This window comes from Nicotiana attenuata, unplaced genomic scaffold (genome assembly GCF_001879085.1).
Source record: "Nicotiana attenuata strain UT unplaced genomic scaffold, NIATTr2, whole genome shotgun sequence".
NCBI classification, from domain to species: Eukaryota; Viridiplantae; Streptophyta; class Magnoliopsida; order Solanales; family Solanaceae; genus Nicotiana; species Nicotiana attenuata.
In genome coordinates this window covers 152,853-166,647 of record NW_017670695.1, presented here as the reverse complement: position 1 = coordinate 166,647, position 13,795 = coordinate 152,853, and the positions used below count along the sequence as shown (strand labels likewise).

The 13,795-nt window shown below is 34.3% G+C and overlaps 1 protein-coding gene and 1 long non-coding RNA gene across 4 annotated transcripts; one reads left to right on the top strand and one right to left on the bottom strand.

Moving 5' to 3' along the window:
• The first annotated feature begins 879 nt into the window (after positions 1 to 879).
• LOC109242399 (heavy metal-associated isoprenylated plant protein 4) lies at positions 880 to 11,058 on the top strand. 2 transcript variants are annotated; one of them, XM_019409264.1, is made up of 4 exons: positions 880 to 1,145; positions 5,063 to 5,229; positions 10,397 to 10,484; positions 10,582 to 11,058. In XM_019409264.1, exons 1-4 carry the CDS (start codon positions 1,037 to 1,039, stop codon positions 10,890 to 10,892), a joined length of 675 nt encoding a protein of 224 aa, XP_019264809.1. In that variant the 5' UTR covers positions 880 to 1,036; the 3' UTR covers positions 10,893 to 11,058. The 2 variants fall into 2 exon arrangements, with proteins under 2 accessions (XP_019264809.1, XP_019264810.1); XM_019409265.1 differs by lacking the exons at positions 880 to 1,145; positions 5,063 to 5,229 and adding an exon at positions 10,014 to 10,205.
• LOC109242400 lies at positions 5,754 to 9,650 on the bottom strand. 2 transcript variants are annotated; one of them, XR_002070390.1, is made up of 2 exons: positions 9,083 to 9,650; positions 5,754 to 8,300 (listed from the first exon to the last, which is right to left on the bottom strand). It is a non-coding gene; the product is annotated as an uncharacterized LOC109242400 (long non-coding RNA). The 2 variants fall into 2 exon arrangements; XR_002070389.1 differs by having other exon boundaries at positions 5,754 to 7,178.
• Positions 11,059 to 13,795: the final 2,737 nt, after the last annotated feature.

Sequence of the window (13,795 nt, the reverse complement as noted above, 5' to 3'; positions counted from 1 at the left end):
TCTCTCTCTCACAGGTTATATATATTGTCATCTTACTTGCTATTTTTCTTGTTATCTTACTTCGTTATTTTCCGTTATTTCTTGTCACTTAAATGTACATGCTTATATGCAGGTTTCTTGCTTTATCCTCATCACTACCTCGTCGGGGTTAGGCTCGGCACTTACGGAGTACAATGAGTCGGTTGTACTCATACTACACTTCTGTACTTCTTGTGCAGATTCAGATATTGGTACCAACAAAGTCCCGAGAGGTGCTTAGCGGATACCAGATAGGCAACTCAAAGTAGAGTTGCATACAGTTGGTAGGCCTTGGGGTCATCTTCCCATTTCATTTATACTATTTCTTTTTTTATCGCACAATGTTGTATTTCTTTCGGACAATGTATTTTAATAAAATTCTAGTAGTTCATGTACTCGTGACTCCACATCTTGGGATGGTTGACCATCAGTGTCGGATTTTAGACTCGTATGGTATATTTCTGAGTTACCTTTATGCTGCTCTTAACCGTTAGTTTCTTTTCTTATTTATTTATCGTTAAGTTTTGGCTTGCTTAGCAAGCGGTTTTAGGCGTCATCACGACTCCGTGGGTTAAGACTTTAGGTCGTGACAAGTAGTGCCTATTAGTGACTTATTTCTGTAGTTTTTTCTATTTTTGGCATGAAGCGTTTTCCTCTTTTAATGGGCCTTACTTGAGACAAGTTCAATTTGTCGGGACCCTAGAGCGAATACTGACACCGAATGAAAAATAAAAAATAGCTATATAAAAAAAATAAAAAAATAAAAAACAAACTGAAAAAGGAGGTGAAAAAAGTAAGATGTCAAATTAATCTTGTTGTTTCCTATGACCATTTTAGGTACAAAAGATTATAACCTACTAACTAAATTCAAATTTTCATGCATCAAGTTTCCACATATTAGTAAACCACCGGCTGCTAATTCCCACCAACCAATTTCAGCCAAGTACTTTAACGAAATCAAAGGAATGAACAATCCCTATTCTGATCTCTTCTTTTTAGTAAATGCTGAGGGGTTGCCATGTCTAAAGAAGAGAAAAAGATAGAGGTAATCACTGCAGTTTACAAAGTTCGTCTCCACTGCCCAAAATGTGCTCATGATATTAGAAAACCTCTATTGAGGACCCAAGGTACTTAACACTTTAACTTACTTATTTCTTTATTTTTCAAATTTTGTTATTTGGTACTGCCGAGGGGATTTTCATGTCCAATCCGAGTATTCACCCCTATGGACTCCTGTTTTGAAGGAAGCTTAGTAGGGCTGAATGAGAGATAGAGCTCCGATCAAGAAGAAGAAAATTGTATATTAGGAAAAATTTTATTTTGTGCCTCATACGACTGTGTGGATCCCAGAATTTTATGGACCCAATGAGTAAGATATGGGTCCACAAATATGTGAGATAAAAAGAAGCCTCACACAACTAGTGTCAGTTGTGTGAGGCACAAAATAATATCACTCGTATATAACCTTCGCTCGCGGGAAAACCAAGCAAGGGATGATCGCTAGCGCTAGCGGGCAGCCGTTCAATCGTCTATAATACTAGGACCAATAGGTTCAAATAGGATTTGTGTCGTGTTGTATCTTGTCTAATTCTGAAAGGGAGAAAGAGAGCCAATTGATCTGATACTTTTGCCAAAATAACAACTAGTTTTACCTGAGTCAAAAAGGATTTGTGTCGTGTTAATAGCTTGTCTGGCCTTCTTCCAAGTCCAAAAGTGTTTTTTTTTTCTTAAAAATACTATTTTTTAAACTTGAAGTGTTTGGCCAAGTTTATTTGGCAAAAAAAAAGTAATTTTCGGAATAAAACAGAAGCACTTTTTGGAAAGCAGAAAAAAGTAGTAACTTTTTCTCAAAAGCACAGGCAGTTTTAACTTTTTCTTACCAAAAATACCCTTAGCAAAATGTTGTATATACCAAAATAACCTTAATTATTCTAAATCTAATACTTAGGATATTAATGTATAAATATTTCTTCTTATTCTTATGATAACTTTCTAATATATTGTCATTAGTGACTTCTGGGATAATATAGTTGGGCTGCTACGAACCAAATCACCAAATGGTGAGTTAATGCGAAAGCAGGCCAAGCTACCTTTAAATGCTTTTATATTTGTTGAATAATATTTTGATATATTTAAATCATCCTGAAAGAATTAAAGTACTTTTTTATTTTCATATTTTACTTAAATAAAATGAAAAACTTAATTATTGTCTTTAATAATAAATTTTTAAAATTATTTATTTACTTTAATATTAATTATTAAATAAATCTTTTCATGTCCTTATTTGTAATTGAATATTTAAAATTACTTTTTTGAAAGTTTGACCAAACACAAATTGTTACTCAAAAGTGATTTTCAAATTGATTAGCCAAACACAAACAACTTCTTTCCAAAAATACTTTTTTGAAAAACACTTTTCAAAATAAGTTGATTTTTCCAGTTTGGCTAAATATGCTATTAATTTGCAAAAACTTTGATAGAGCTTTATTTTGAACTGTGGCCTGCACTTTTTAAGGCTACGAAAACATTTATAAAGTTTTTCTATTAAAAAGATGAAAACAATGTATTGAAAAGTGACAGCTCTAAGATTCTTTAATGGAAAAGGCTGTCCAATTTGATCCCTTTATTATAATTTATACGGAATATTTAAATTGGCAGAATACATAACTGGACCCTTAAACTTGGCCCTTTTTGTCACTTGAACACCTAAACATAGAGTTGTTCCTATCAGACCCTTCAACTAAATCATATTTGTGCCAATTAGACACTTTGTAGTGACATAATTAAGTGCGTGGGGAAGGGCGTGTGAACATGAGAAAAAGGTTGTTGATTATTATTATATTCTAATATATTATTCAAATTAAAGCTAACTTTTACCCTACATTCTATTTCTCTTCTTCTTCCCGTGAACCCATCGTTTTTCCTCTTAATTTTTTTAAAAAGAAAGTTTAGTTCACATGGATTTGACTATTCTCATTTGGCATGCTTGTTCTCTTTACACGGCACTTGTAAGCTACACCAACTTAAACGAGGAATAAAGAGAATAACGTGATATTTCAGTGAAATCCAAACAAGAAGAAGTGAGATGAAGTTGAACGGAGGAAATTTTCAGTGAGCTTTTCAGGGCACTAAGTCGCCAAAGCCGACGGTCAGGTTTTTCATTTTCTGAAATGAGTTTCAATTTGTTTTGGGGGTTAATTCTATAAGGTGGAATATTTTAAGGTGTTAGAGGCAACTGTAATACACGCGTTTAATTTTTATAAAAGTTTTTCTCAGATGGTCTACAAAGTGTCTAATTGGCACATATGTGATTTAGTTGAAGGGCCTGATAGGAACAACTCTATGTTTAGGTATCCAAATGACAAAAAAGACCAAGTTTAAGGGTTCAGTTATGTATTCTGCCATTTAAATTTGTTAGTATTTGTTCTTAACGGACCTCCGGAGTGGACTGGACATAGATTTCAAATGCCAAAATATTTTTTAAAAAGGTTCAAATATACTCATTTGCCTTTTACTATAGCTACCATATACATAATTACTTTCATAGCTACCTTTTAGTTGTTATGGTAATGTATTCAATGTATTTGAGCTACTGTATTCATGAATGCAGTAGCGAAAATTGACTAAAAAATAGGGCAGTCCAGCTGTCAGCCGTTGTATTCACGTGTATTCATACCATATATTCATGAATACAACGTAATAACAGGTCTCTCCAGTTGTTTAATAACTGAAAGCTGCTAATTTAATGGGATACACTCATAATATAACTCACTTAAATCAATTATAGCACACAACATTATCAATTCAATTAATGAGAAGATTTATCAGACGTGCTTTATTGATTATATTTCATTGGTTGTATTCATTGATTTTCTATTAGTATTGAGAGTATTTTACTGTATTTCACCGTATTGTTATTTTAAATAAAGATGAATACAGTTAGATTGAATGCATAACTAATTGATGAACAACATCAAAATGATGAACTAACAATGTATTTAAAAATGTTGTTTTATGAATTCAAATACATATAAATACATCTAAATATAACAAAATACAAGCACTAGATTAAGGGTTTAGGCATTGAACGACTTCATCTCTTCGGTAACCTTGACAAGGTCAACTGATGGACTTGAGTTTAAGATTTTTGTTATGTGGGCCCACTTAGCTCAGAGGATAGAGCATTGCATTTGTAATGCGATGGTCATCGGTTCGATTCTGATAGCCGGGTTTTTTCTATTCTTTTATTATTACATTTTTTAGATGATTGATAATGTTTCTTTAAAATCAAAGAATATTGTAATATCGCCTTCTTCCTTTTCCAAAAGCTCGTACCCAATTCCTAGGGGGCAAAATCACCGGCCTTAACCTTGCGAGCGCGTCTTGCGAAGACAACTAATTTGGCCTTGTAGGTTTTCAATCCAAAAACTTTAACACTTACCACAACTTTTTGGAGCAAAAAATATTGAAAATTGAGGGAGACAATGGCGCTGATAAACGAGAGAGCTGGGGAGAGAAATTTGGAGGAAAAAATATTGAAAACAGCTATGACAGTTGCTAGGTCTCCATGTCGCCTAGAGAGAGGAGAGAGATAGTGGAGAGAGAAAAAGATACTATGCGGTGATTTTTGGAGAGAATAAACTAAAAGAATGAGAGAGAAATATATTAGACAGCGTATTTAATGATTTAATGGTAGGAAGTGATCATAAATACATATTTTGCTGTAAAATGTAAAATGTAGCTATAGAAAATAATAATTTAAAAGGGTTTTTATTTATAATAAATAGAGTGTAAAATTTTGCTATAGGAGGTAAAATTTCTTTTAACGTACGAGATGATTGACTAATGGAGATAATATGAATAGTCTCAAAGTATAATGGAGGGGAAAAACAAAACATTTCATTTTCCTTTATTGGTTAAAAAATGAAATTTGGTCAATTGGATCTTTTCCCTGTTTTTCTTTCAAGAATCTTGGTTTTGTTTTCTGTATTTTCATCAGTCAGCACTGGTTTGACACTGACATGACAATTTAACATGGCTCCAGGAGTTCATACTGTGGATGTGAAACTTGAGAAAGATGAAGTTACAGTAAAAGGTGCTATCGAGGCAAAGAAAATTCATCAACGCTTAGAGAAATGGAGTAGAAAGAAAGTCGAAATTGTATCCCAGGCGAAGGTTAAAGACGTTGAAAAGGCAAAGGAAGTGAAAAAGGTAAGCAGCCATTTACCTTCTAAATAAAACCTGAAGCTATTAAATTTATTATGGATCTAATCACTACCCAAAAACCAAAAAAAAGTCACTTTGACATTTCGTCGAAAATTGGCTTGTTGGGAAGGGCTTTTCGACGGAAAGTCCGTCGCAAGCCAATTTCCTATGAATTTTGTAAAAGTTACCGACAAATTCAATCAGAAATTTCCAACGGAAATTAGTATTGTTTTGGTAGTAAATTTATATATATTCATTATATTAGAATATTTTAACATGTTGCAAGTAATTAATCTTATTTCTGAAGTAAACAATCTGACTTTTTATGAGCAGTTACCTATTGTTATCAAATCGGAGACTGTTTTGTTAAGATTTCTGTGTCTTTAAGATTAATAAAAATGTTCAAGTGTTAGTTAGAATAAATAGTACGAAATAGCCTCTTTAACATTGTATGGTGTCTGTCTCCAGGAATTCCATGGCATATAATAAATAATTTCATAGACTTCACAGCCGCATGCGTGGACTTATAGGATGTCAAAAACATGTATTAAATTTAACATATGTAATAACTTTCCTTAAATTTAACATATATAAAACTATATTCAGAAATTTAAAAATAACATAAGAATTGCTTACCCGTCCTTATAGGGGACGATAAGCAATCAATGATAAGCATCACACTGTACAGCCCCTCCAACATTCTGACAGTGTCAATCAATAGGTGTGGAAGTACCACTAGATAGAGATGTAGATGTGTGAGAGCCTCTAATTTCTAGCCTATGTACGTTATGAGTGGATTACGACACATACGATAATTGAGTGGACGGCGATGGAGGCACAGATGATGAACCATCATGCTGACTAACATGATAATCCAGGGATGTATTCAATAATGAGTCACCATGCTGACTAATATGAAAACCCGAAAAAGAAGATGGTATAGTAGTGTGGGCATAAAATTACAGGTAGGGCCAGTATCATGATGAGTTAGATGGAAGGGGGAGGGAGATAGTAAAAAAATCAAGTGGCGATAAGTCGACTGAGGAGGATGAGGAGAATGGGGTGGATGATTCATATTTGGTATAGTTGAGGTATTGTAACTTGTAGTCGGCAAAGGATATTTTTTCTTTGTAGATTTATTCTTCGAATGATTCGCTACCTCTAGACACCATCTATATAGTGTAAGCATGATAAATTATAAAATAAAAAAGTCATAGTACATAAATAGGCCCTCAAACTTAGCATCAGCTCGAAAGTATGCCTTCAACTTTGGGTGTGCACAAGTAGGCTCCTTAATTTGTATAAAGTTGAACACATAAATACAAATGCTGACGTGATACATAAATTTTGGAGTTAAGGTGATCATTTTGTAAGTTGGAGTGTTCAACTGACAAAGTGGAGATAAGTTAAGGCGCCTACATGTGCAAACCCAAAGTTGGAGGGCATACTTACCAGCTGATGCCAAGTTTCACGGTATATTTATGTATTATGCCATAAAAACGACTCAATATGTTATTACAAATATAAAGTAAGGAGCATAATAAATTTATTTACATTTTGTGCAATGATAAATGGATCATAGAGTCCATATTCTCTCGCGTGCTTAATTTTAACTATTTTATACCGAGTGTACTTTTGTACCTCTAGTAGGTGTTGGACCATATCACTTAATCAAAAGAGTACCTACTTTTTTTCTACCAACCAACACTATATTCGAGTTCTAAAATCTCCTGAAGCACACCATAATAATTAAAATTCTTGTCACATTTTACCTACACCCTACTATTAGTGATTTTCTTGCCCTCAAGATCATTCTTTAGTATGAAGCTTGTACCCGGTGAAAGATACTTAAATATCTTTTTGACTTTATGGTCACATCACCAAGCTATATAACTTTAACTCATCAATCAAAGGATGCATATATACATCAATCCAACTTTTCGAATTGTGTGGACCTGGAACAATACAAATTAGGAATAAATATGGACTTTTCATATATAATTTGCGTGAAAGATTATGCGGCGCAACGAATATTAGCCAACATAATATGGTGCAGGAGAGACAACAAATGAAGTGAAACTATCTACACATAATCCCAATATAATGTTTCTTGGTTCAATAGCAAATTTCAGATACTCCCCATCAAAATGCTTCCACGCTTCTCTACCTGACACATGACGTAGAATACAAGGTGGCCTTCTATATTCAATGTATCATTTCATATGAGGAGCGGAGCTGATTGATGCATATAACCTCTTTAACCTAGATATAATGGGTAAGTAATGCATCGCCTTAATTGAAATCCTCCTCTTCCTATTGGCATTTATGAGTTCCTTATAATGAGGCTGGTTACAAAATTTATAATTCTCTAAAGTTGCATTATCCTTATAGAATAACATGCAACCTTTCTTACAACGATCAGTCCTCTCTGATGAAAGAATTAGTTTGAAAATCATTTTCTTTACTGTATAAAGTTCTTTGGATAAGTTAGTTTTAATTGGATTAAGTTCATTCATATGCCCAATGATAGAATTCATACACGCTTGAAAAATAGAACTATCTGGTATACTACGTAGTAATCTAATTGCAATACACAACGTGGAATGCACTGAGCCTTCATACAGTGGATGATACTACCTTTCTCTAACTGTTCATAGAAACGCTTAGCCTTATTATTTAGTTCGGATTGAGGGAACATCCCAAAATCATCCCTCGTAATTTCATTGAAACGAGAAAGTTCAACACTATTCTCCATTATGAGACTACCCTCACTACCAATTTTTTTTTTTTTTAAAAATCATCATCAACACTAGCATTATTTTCTCCATGAACAATTCATACATAATAATTTTCATAAATCCCTTCTTATAAATATAACCTTTAATATCTTCTGTTCTTAATAACTTGACACACTTGTATTTCATACAAGTACACTTAACCGTCCCTTCAATAAGAAAATCATCAAGTGTTTTTGTCTTAGCAATAAATCCAACGACCTCTGCTGTAAATTTATCTTTTATTCCCGCACGATTAGAATGATTCCTATTATACATCAATCTACGATGCACACGTTCCATCTACACAAAGAAGAAAACTAAAAATTAAGATATTTAAAGTAATTTATTTTGTTTAATCTGATTAAAAAGTTATATACTTTCAAAGGTTCCTTTTTGAAATTTGCTTATCATTATAATAGATAAGTTCAATTCTTTTAAAGGTTCATGTTTTGAAAATTTACATAGTATTATACCAAATATATTAATGAATAAGTTAAATTCTTTTGAATGTTCGTATATTAAAAGTTGGCAGCCTTAAAAGTTTACATAAAAGTTTTAGATAGCATTATGTCACACACTTAAATAAATAAGTTAAGTTCTTTTAAAAGTTTTTATTTTGATATTTATTTAGCATTATGCCAAACACTTTAATAATATATTATGTTCTTTCAAATTAAAATTATCTGACACTCAAAGTTTCATATTTATCCTTAAATATGTCTCTAATTATACTAGTTAAATCTAATTATGCATGTATGTGCATAAATTCCAAATATGGCTAATGAATTATCTAATTCACATAATTCATTTTAATCTAGCAAACTAAAGGGCAAAGCTCCGGCTAAGGAAAGAGAGCCAGAGCTATGGAGGGTTGGCTTCTCATGGTATATCAAACCTTTCAAAAATACACTACCTAAGATGCTTCCCAGAGAGACACTAACCATTAAACTAGATTAGGTGCTAAAAACAAATAAAGAAAAATAAAATTAGATGCTCTTTAAAGCTAAATAGAAAATAGAAATTTTAGCAAGAAAGTCGAATTAGGTACTAAAACAAATAAAGAGGAAAAAAAAAGTGCTTACCTCATTGTCGTTGTTGCGGCCGGAGTCCGATGAAAATCTGCCAAGTTCCTCCTGAGTGTCATCGCCGCCTGTAACTAAAAAAGACACAAAAAACTAAAGGTAAGGTAAAAAAAACAAAGCTAGCTCTTCCCCATTGAAGATGGACGAGAGAGAAAGAGAAAGAAAGTGAGATTGTTGGAAAATTAATTAACTCAAAGTTGTAGTAGGATACCTTAATTATTTAGGATTTTGATTTAGTTAATTCATGTCTAAATAGGATTTGTAGTTAGAATAAATACAGTAATAGCCTTCCTGTTTCTAGTTGAAATATGTTTCATACTATTATAAATAGGAATATTGATAGCTTATTTTATGTGGAGATTTGTGAGAATTGTAAAGAGGTTGCAAAGATTTATATTAAATATTTTTTCCGAGATAGATAGAGAGAGACTAATCCAAAGAGAGCTCTGTTGCCACTTGTTGCCATCTGCTATTTGTCGCTTGAAATTTTAGTAAGTAGAGAGAAAAGAGAGAGAGAGAGAGGAGAGAGATTGAGAAGGGAAAGAGGGAGAATGAAATAGAACAGAATTGGAGTTCACAAAATAAAATAGAATTTGTATTTTAAAATTGACCAACCGATTCGGTTGGTCAAGTAGCGCAGTTAATAAGTCAGATCTCAAAAAAATCAAAGTCCAATGACTTCGGTAACCTTAATTTTTGGTCAAAGAAAAAAGTTGACTTTTCTCACGCGGATATTTCTGACTACTTTTGTCGCAAAGGTGGTCGCATATTTCTTAAAAAGAAAAGAAAAAAGGCAAATTAAATGTGAGCAAGTGTCCAACCATGGTGGTCGAAATGGCGTCGAAACTCTGACAATATTTTTTCGACCGGAATTATTGGTCAAAAATTGCCTAATGTCGGGTAGTGCATAGAGGTCCGTTCAGAAAGTAAACAAATCATGAAGAGGAGGAATTAAATGTCAAAAATAGTATATTTATTTCAAGTCCAAAACATGGTCCTTGATCTTCCAAAGCGAGCCAACACATCTGCTACCTTGTTTGCCAAAGCATGTATATATGCGACAAGGGAGGCAAATGACTTCTCCCTTGCGATGGCAAATGATTTCTATGGAAAACATTTTATGGTAACGAAACACCAGAAATAACTTTCTCATAAAAAATGACTTTCACCATACCACACACGCTTATTCTCATTTTCTTCATAATGCAATAATTCATGAAAAACAAATTAGATGATTATTTTGTACAATAAGAAGCATTATTTATTTAACTAGGAATTGATCCTTAATTGACTTAATTTTGTTGGATCTTGAAGGAAAGTATTAAGACATCAACATTGAAAGTTTACATGCATTGCAACAAGTGTGAACTTGACCTAAAGAAGAGGCTACTCAAACACAAAGGTAAAAATCTATGCATAGTCCACCAAGATCTTGAGTTTTATCAGAGATATTTTATTTCAAGAATTTCAATTTCTATATATGTTTTTTGTGTGTGCAGGTATTCATAACGTGAAAACAGACTTCAAAGCTCAAACTCTAACAGTTGAGACAGTCCTTGAGTCAGAAAAAGTTGTGACATATGTGCGAAAAAATTTCCGCAAACACGTAGAAATTATAAAGAAGAAAGAGGAGGAAAAGAAGGAAAAAGTAACAGTCGAAGTGAAAACCACAGAAAAAATTGTTGAACTTAATGAAGTGAAGAAAGTAGAAGCAAAAAATAAAGAGGGTGAAGTTTCATATTTTGTTCACTATGTATATGCCCCTCAGTGGTTCAGTGATGAAAATCCTAATGCTTGTTCTGTCATGTAGATGCATATGTCATGCAGGGATGCAGGGGACGGACGTAGAGCACATATTTCTAGTGTATGTTATGGTAAACCAATTTAACTGGGTAGAGGTTCGAACTCATACTTATAAAATTCAAATTATGTATCCGACATGAACTTCTTGTAAGCGCTACTGTGTTAAAACACAAATTCAGAAAAAAACTGTTAGAAAAATAAAAGAAACTGGAAAAACAGAAGAGTTTAAGAAATATTCCGAGTCCACAATTTGCTTGTGTGTCCTTAAGGAATTTTAACCCCCTCACACGTTGCCAAGGTAATGGATTAAATCTTCCCAGGATAAAACGGAATAAACCTTCCTGCAACAGTGGCAATACAAACTGCAGGATACCAACGAACTTAAAGAACGGAGCAAAATCACACTTACGAATTTGAGAGAGAGACTGCGAATTAGAATGCAGTATATTCAGAAAGAAAGAAGTTCTGGAGTGTTTTTCGTGTGTAGAAAGTGGAGTCTTGCCTCAGAATTTATAGGCAATTATCAGAAGGAACCTGCCTGCCGCGGTTCTACCGCGGTCGCGGCAGAACCGCGGCCAGAGAGGCCCTCTGAACCTTCAGCAAGGTGGAGTGTTTTTTGTGTGTAGAAAATGGAGCCTTGCCTCACAATTTATAGGCAATTATCAGAAGGAACCTGCCTGCCGAGCAAGGTTCAGCAAGGTTCTGGCGTATTTTCAGCAGTGATTTGGCATTTAATTAATTATTAAATAATTAAATAAATTTTGTCCAAAAATAATCTTATCGATCGATCATTTGACAAATCCAAATCCAAATCCAAATCCAAAGCCAAAGCCGAGCCGAGCGAGCGACGACGACGGCGCGAGGGTTCATTCTCTTCAACTCCTTTTAAGAGCTTTAAGAAGTGATTCTATATATAAGCACACAAATGTGGTTGTCCCTCACCAATGAGGGACAAAGTGCAAGACAAAAGTTCACTTTTTCAAATTTTCAATTTCCCTCCATTTCCAATTCACGCTTCTTCTACTTTAAAGCCCAATGGCTTAAAGTCTAACAATCCCCCACATGAATGGGAATGGCTGTATCAAGAAAGATCATAGATGAAAGCTATGTGATTTTGCAAGTAAGGATTAATTGCATCTGGATAAGTAGGTTTCCCTTTGAACTTTCCGTAGTGAACATATGTCGGATATACTCGGTCAATCGGTAGATTTGATATCTTTGAACCGTCGAACTTTAGTGTATACCTAGACAACCATATGTCACACAACCAACCCTTAACCGTCTTTTGGTTCTCATTGTTGTGTTCGTTTTAGCCATGAACACCGCCTGGTTTCATAAGTGCGTAGAGAATTGGCCTTACAGAATTCTCATTGAAGCGGCTTCCACTTCACACTTACATAGGTGATTCCTAAATGTGTACTCCTTTAGATTGACACTATTTGATAAATACCTCATCAAACTTAGGTACTCATTAAAGAACGTGTAAAGTTCTATCCTTGTTACTGAACATTGTCTTCATCACGAGAAGGGACCAAAGATTTTACTTTGACAATGTTGAACCGGTCAATCACAACTTTTTTTGAGCTCCTTGAACCTAGATCTCGGAACATCCAAACTTCTAGGTAGAGTTACAGCCATGTTGACTTGTCCTCGGCCATAGTCCCATTCCCTTAGATGATTTCTCAACTCCCTCTCTAGTTAAGCCTTTTGTAAGCGGATCCGCCACATTATCCTTTGATCTTACATAATCAATAGTGATAATTCCACTAGAAAGTAGTTGTCTAACGGTGTTATGTCTTCGTCGTATATGACGAGACTTTCCGTTATACATAACGCTCCCTGCCCGTCCTATTGCAGCCTCACTATCGCAATGTATGCAAATAGGAGCCAAAGGTTTTGGCCAGAACGGAATGTCTTCTAAGAAATTTCGAAGCCATTCAGCTTCTTCACCGGCTTTATCCAAAGCTATAAACTCTGATTCCATTGTAGAGCGAGCGATGCACGTTTGTTTGGAAGACTTCCAAGATACTGCTCCTCCACCAACAGTAAAAATATATTCACTTGTGGACTTTGTTTCTGTTGAGCCGGTTATCCAATTTGCATCACTATATCCTTCGATAACCGCAGGATATTTATTGTAGTGCAAAGCGTAGTCTTGGGTATATTCCAAATATCCCAGAACTCGTTTCATTGCCACCCAGTGATGTTTGTTTGGATTACTTGTGAATCGACTAAGTTTACTTATTGCACAAGCTATATCAGGTCGTGTACAGTTCATGATGTACATTAAGCTTCCCAACACACGAGCATACTCCAATTGAGACGTACTTTCACCTTTATTCTTTATAAGATGATGATTTAAGTCAATTGGAGTTCTTGCACTTCTAAATTCCAAGTGTTTGAATTTTTCAAGTACCATTTTCACGTAATGTGATTGAGACAAAGCTAGACCCTGAGGAGTCCTCTGGATTTTAATTCCTAGAATTACATCGGCAACTCCTAAGTCTTTCATATCAAACTTACTAGCAAGCATACGCTTAGTAGCTTGAATGTCGGCAATGTCTTTGCTCATTATTAGCATATCATCAACATATAAGCAAACAATGACTATATGATTTGGAACGTTCTTAATGTAAACACATTTATCACATTCATTAATCTTAAAGCCATTTGACAACATTGTTTGGTCAAATTTCGCATGCCATTGCTTGGGTGCTTGTTTTAGTCCATAAAGGGACTTAACAAGTCGACACACCTTCTTTTCTTTTCCCGGAACCACAAACCCTTCAGGTTGGTTCATGTAAATTTCTTCCTCTAGATCACCATTTAAGAAGGCTGTTTTTACATCCATTTGATGGATTTGAAGACCATACAAGGCGGCTAACGCTATTAGCATCCGAATGGATGTAA

What these genes read in the sequence shown, in the direction of transcription:
- LOC109242399 (XM_019409264.1), top strand. Translation starts at nt 1,037, where the DNA reads ATGTCTAAAGAAGAGAAAAAGATAGAGGTAATCACTGCAGTTTACAAA. An exon ending in ACCTCTATTGAGGACCCAAG is followed by an intron (nt 1,146 to 5,062) that starts GTACTTAACACT and finishes ACATGGCTCCAG; the next exon opens with GAGTTCATACTGTGGATGTG. An exon ending in GAGGCTACTCAAACACAAAG is followed by an intron (nt 10,485 to 10,581) that starts GTAAAAATCTAT and finishes TTGTGTGTGCAG; the next exon opens with GTATTCATAACGTGAAAACA.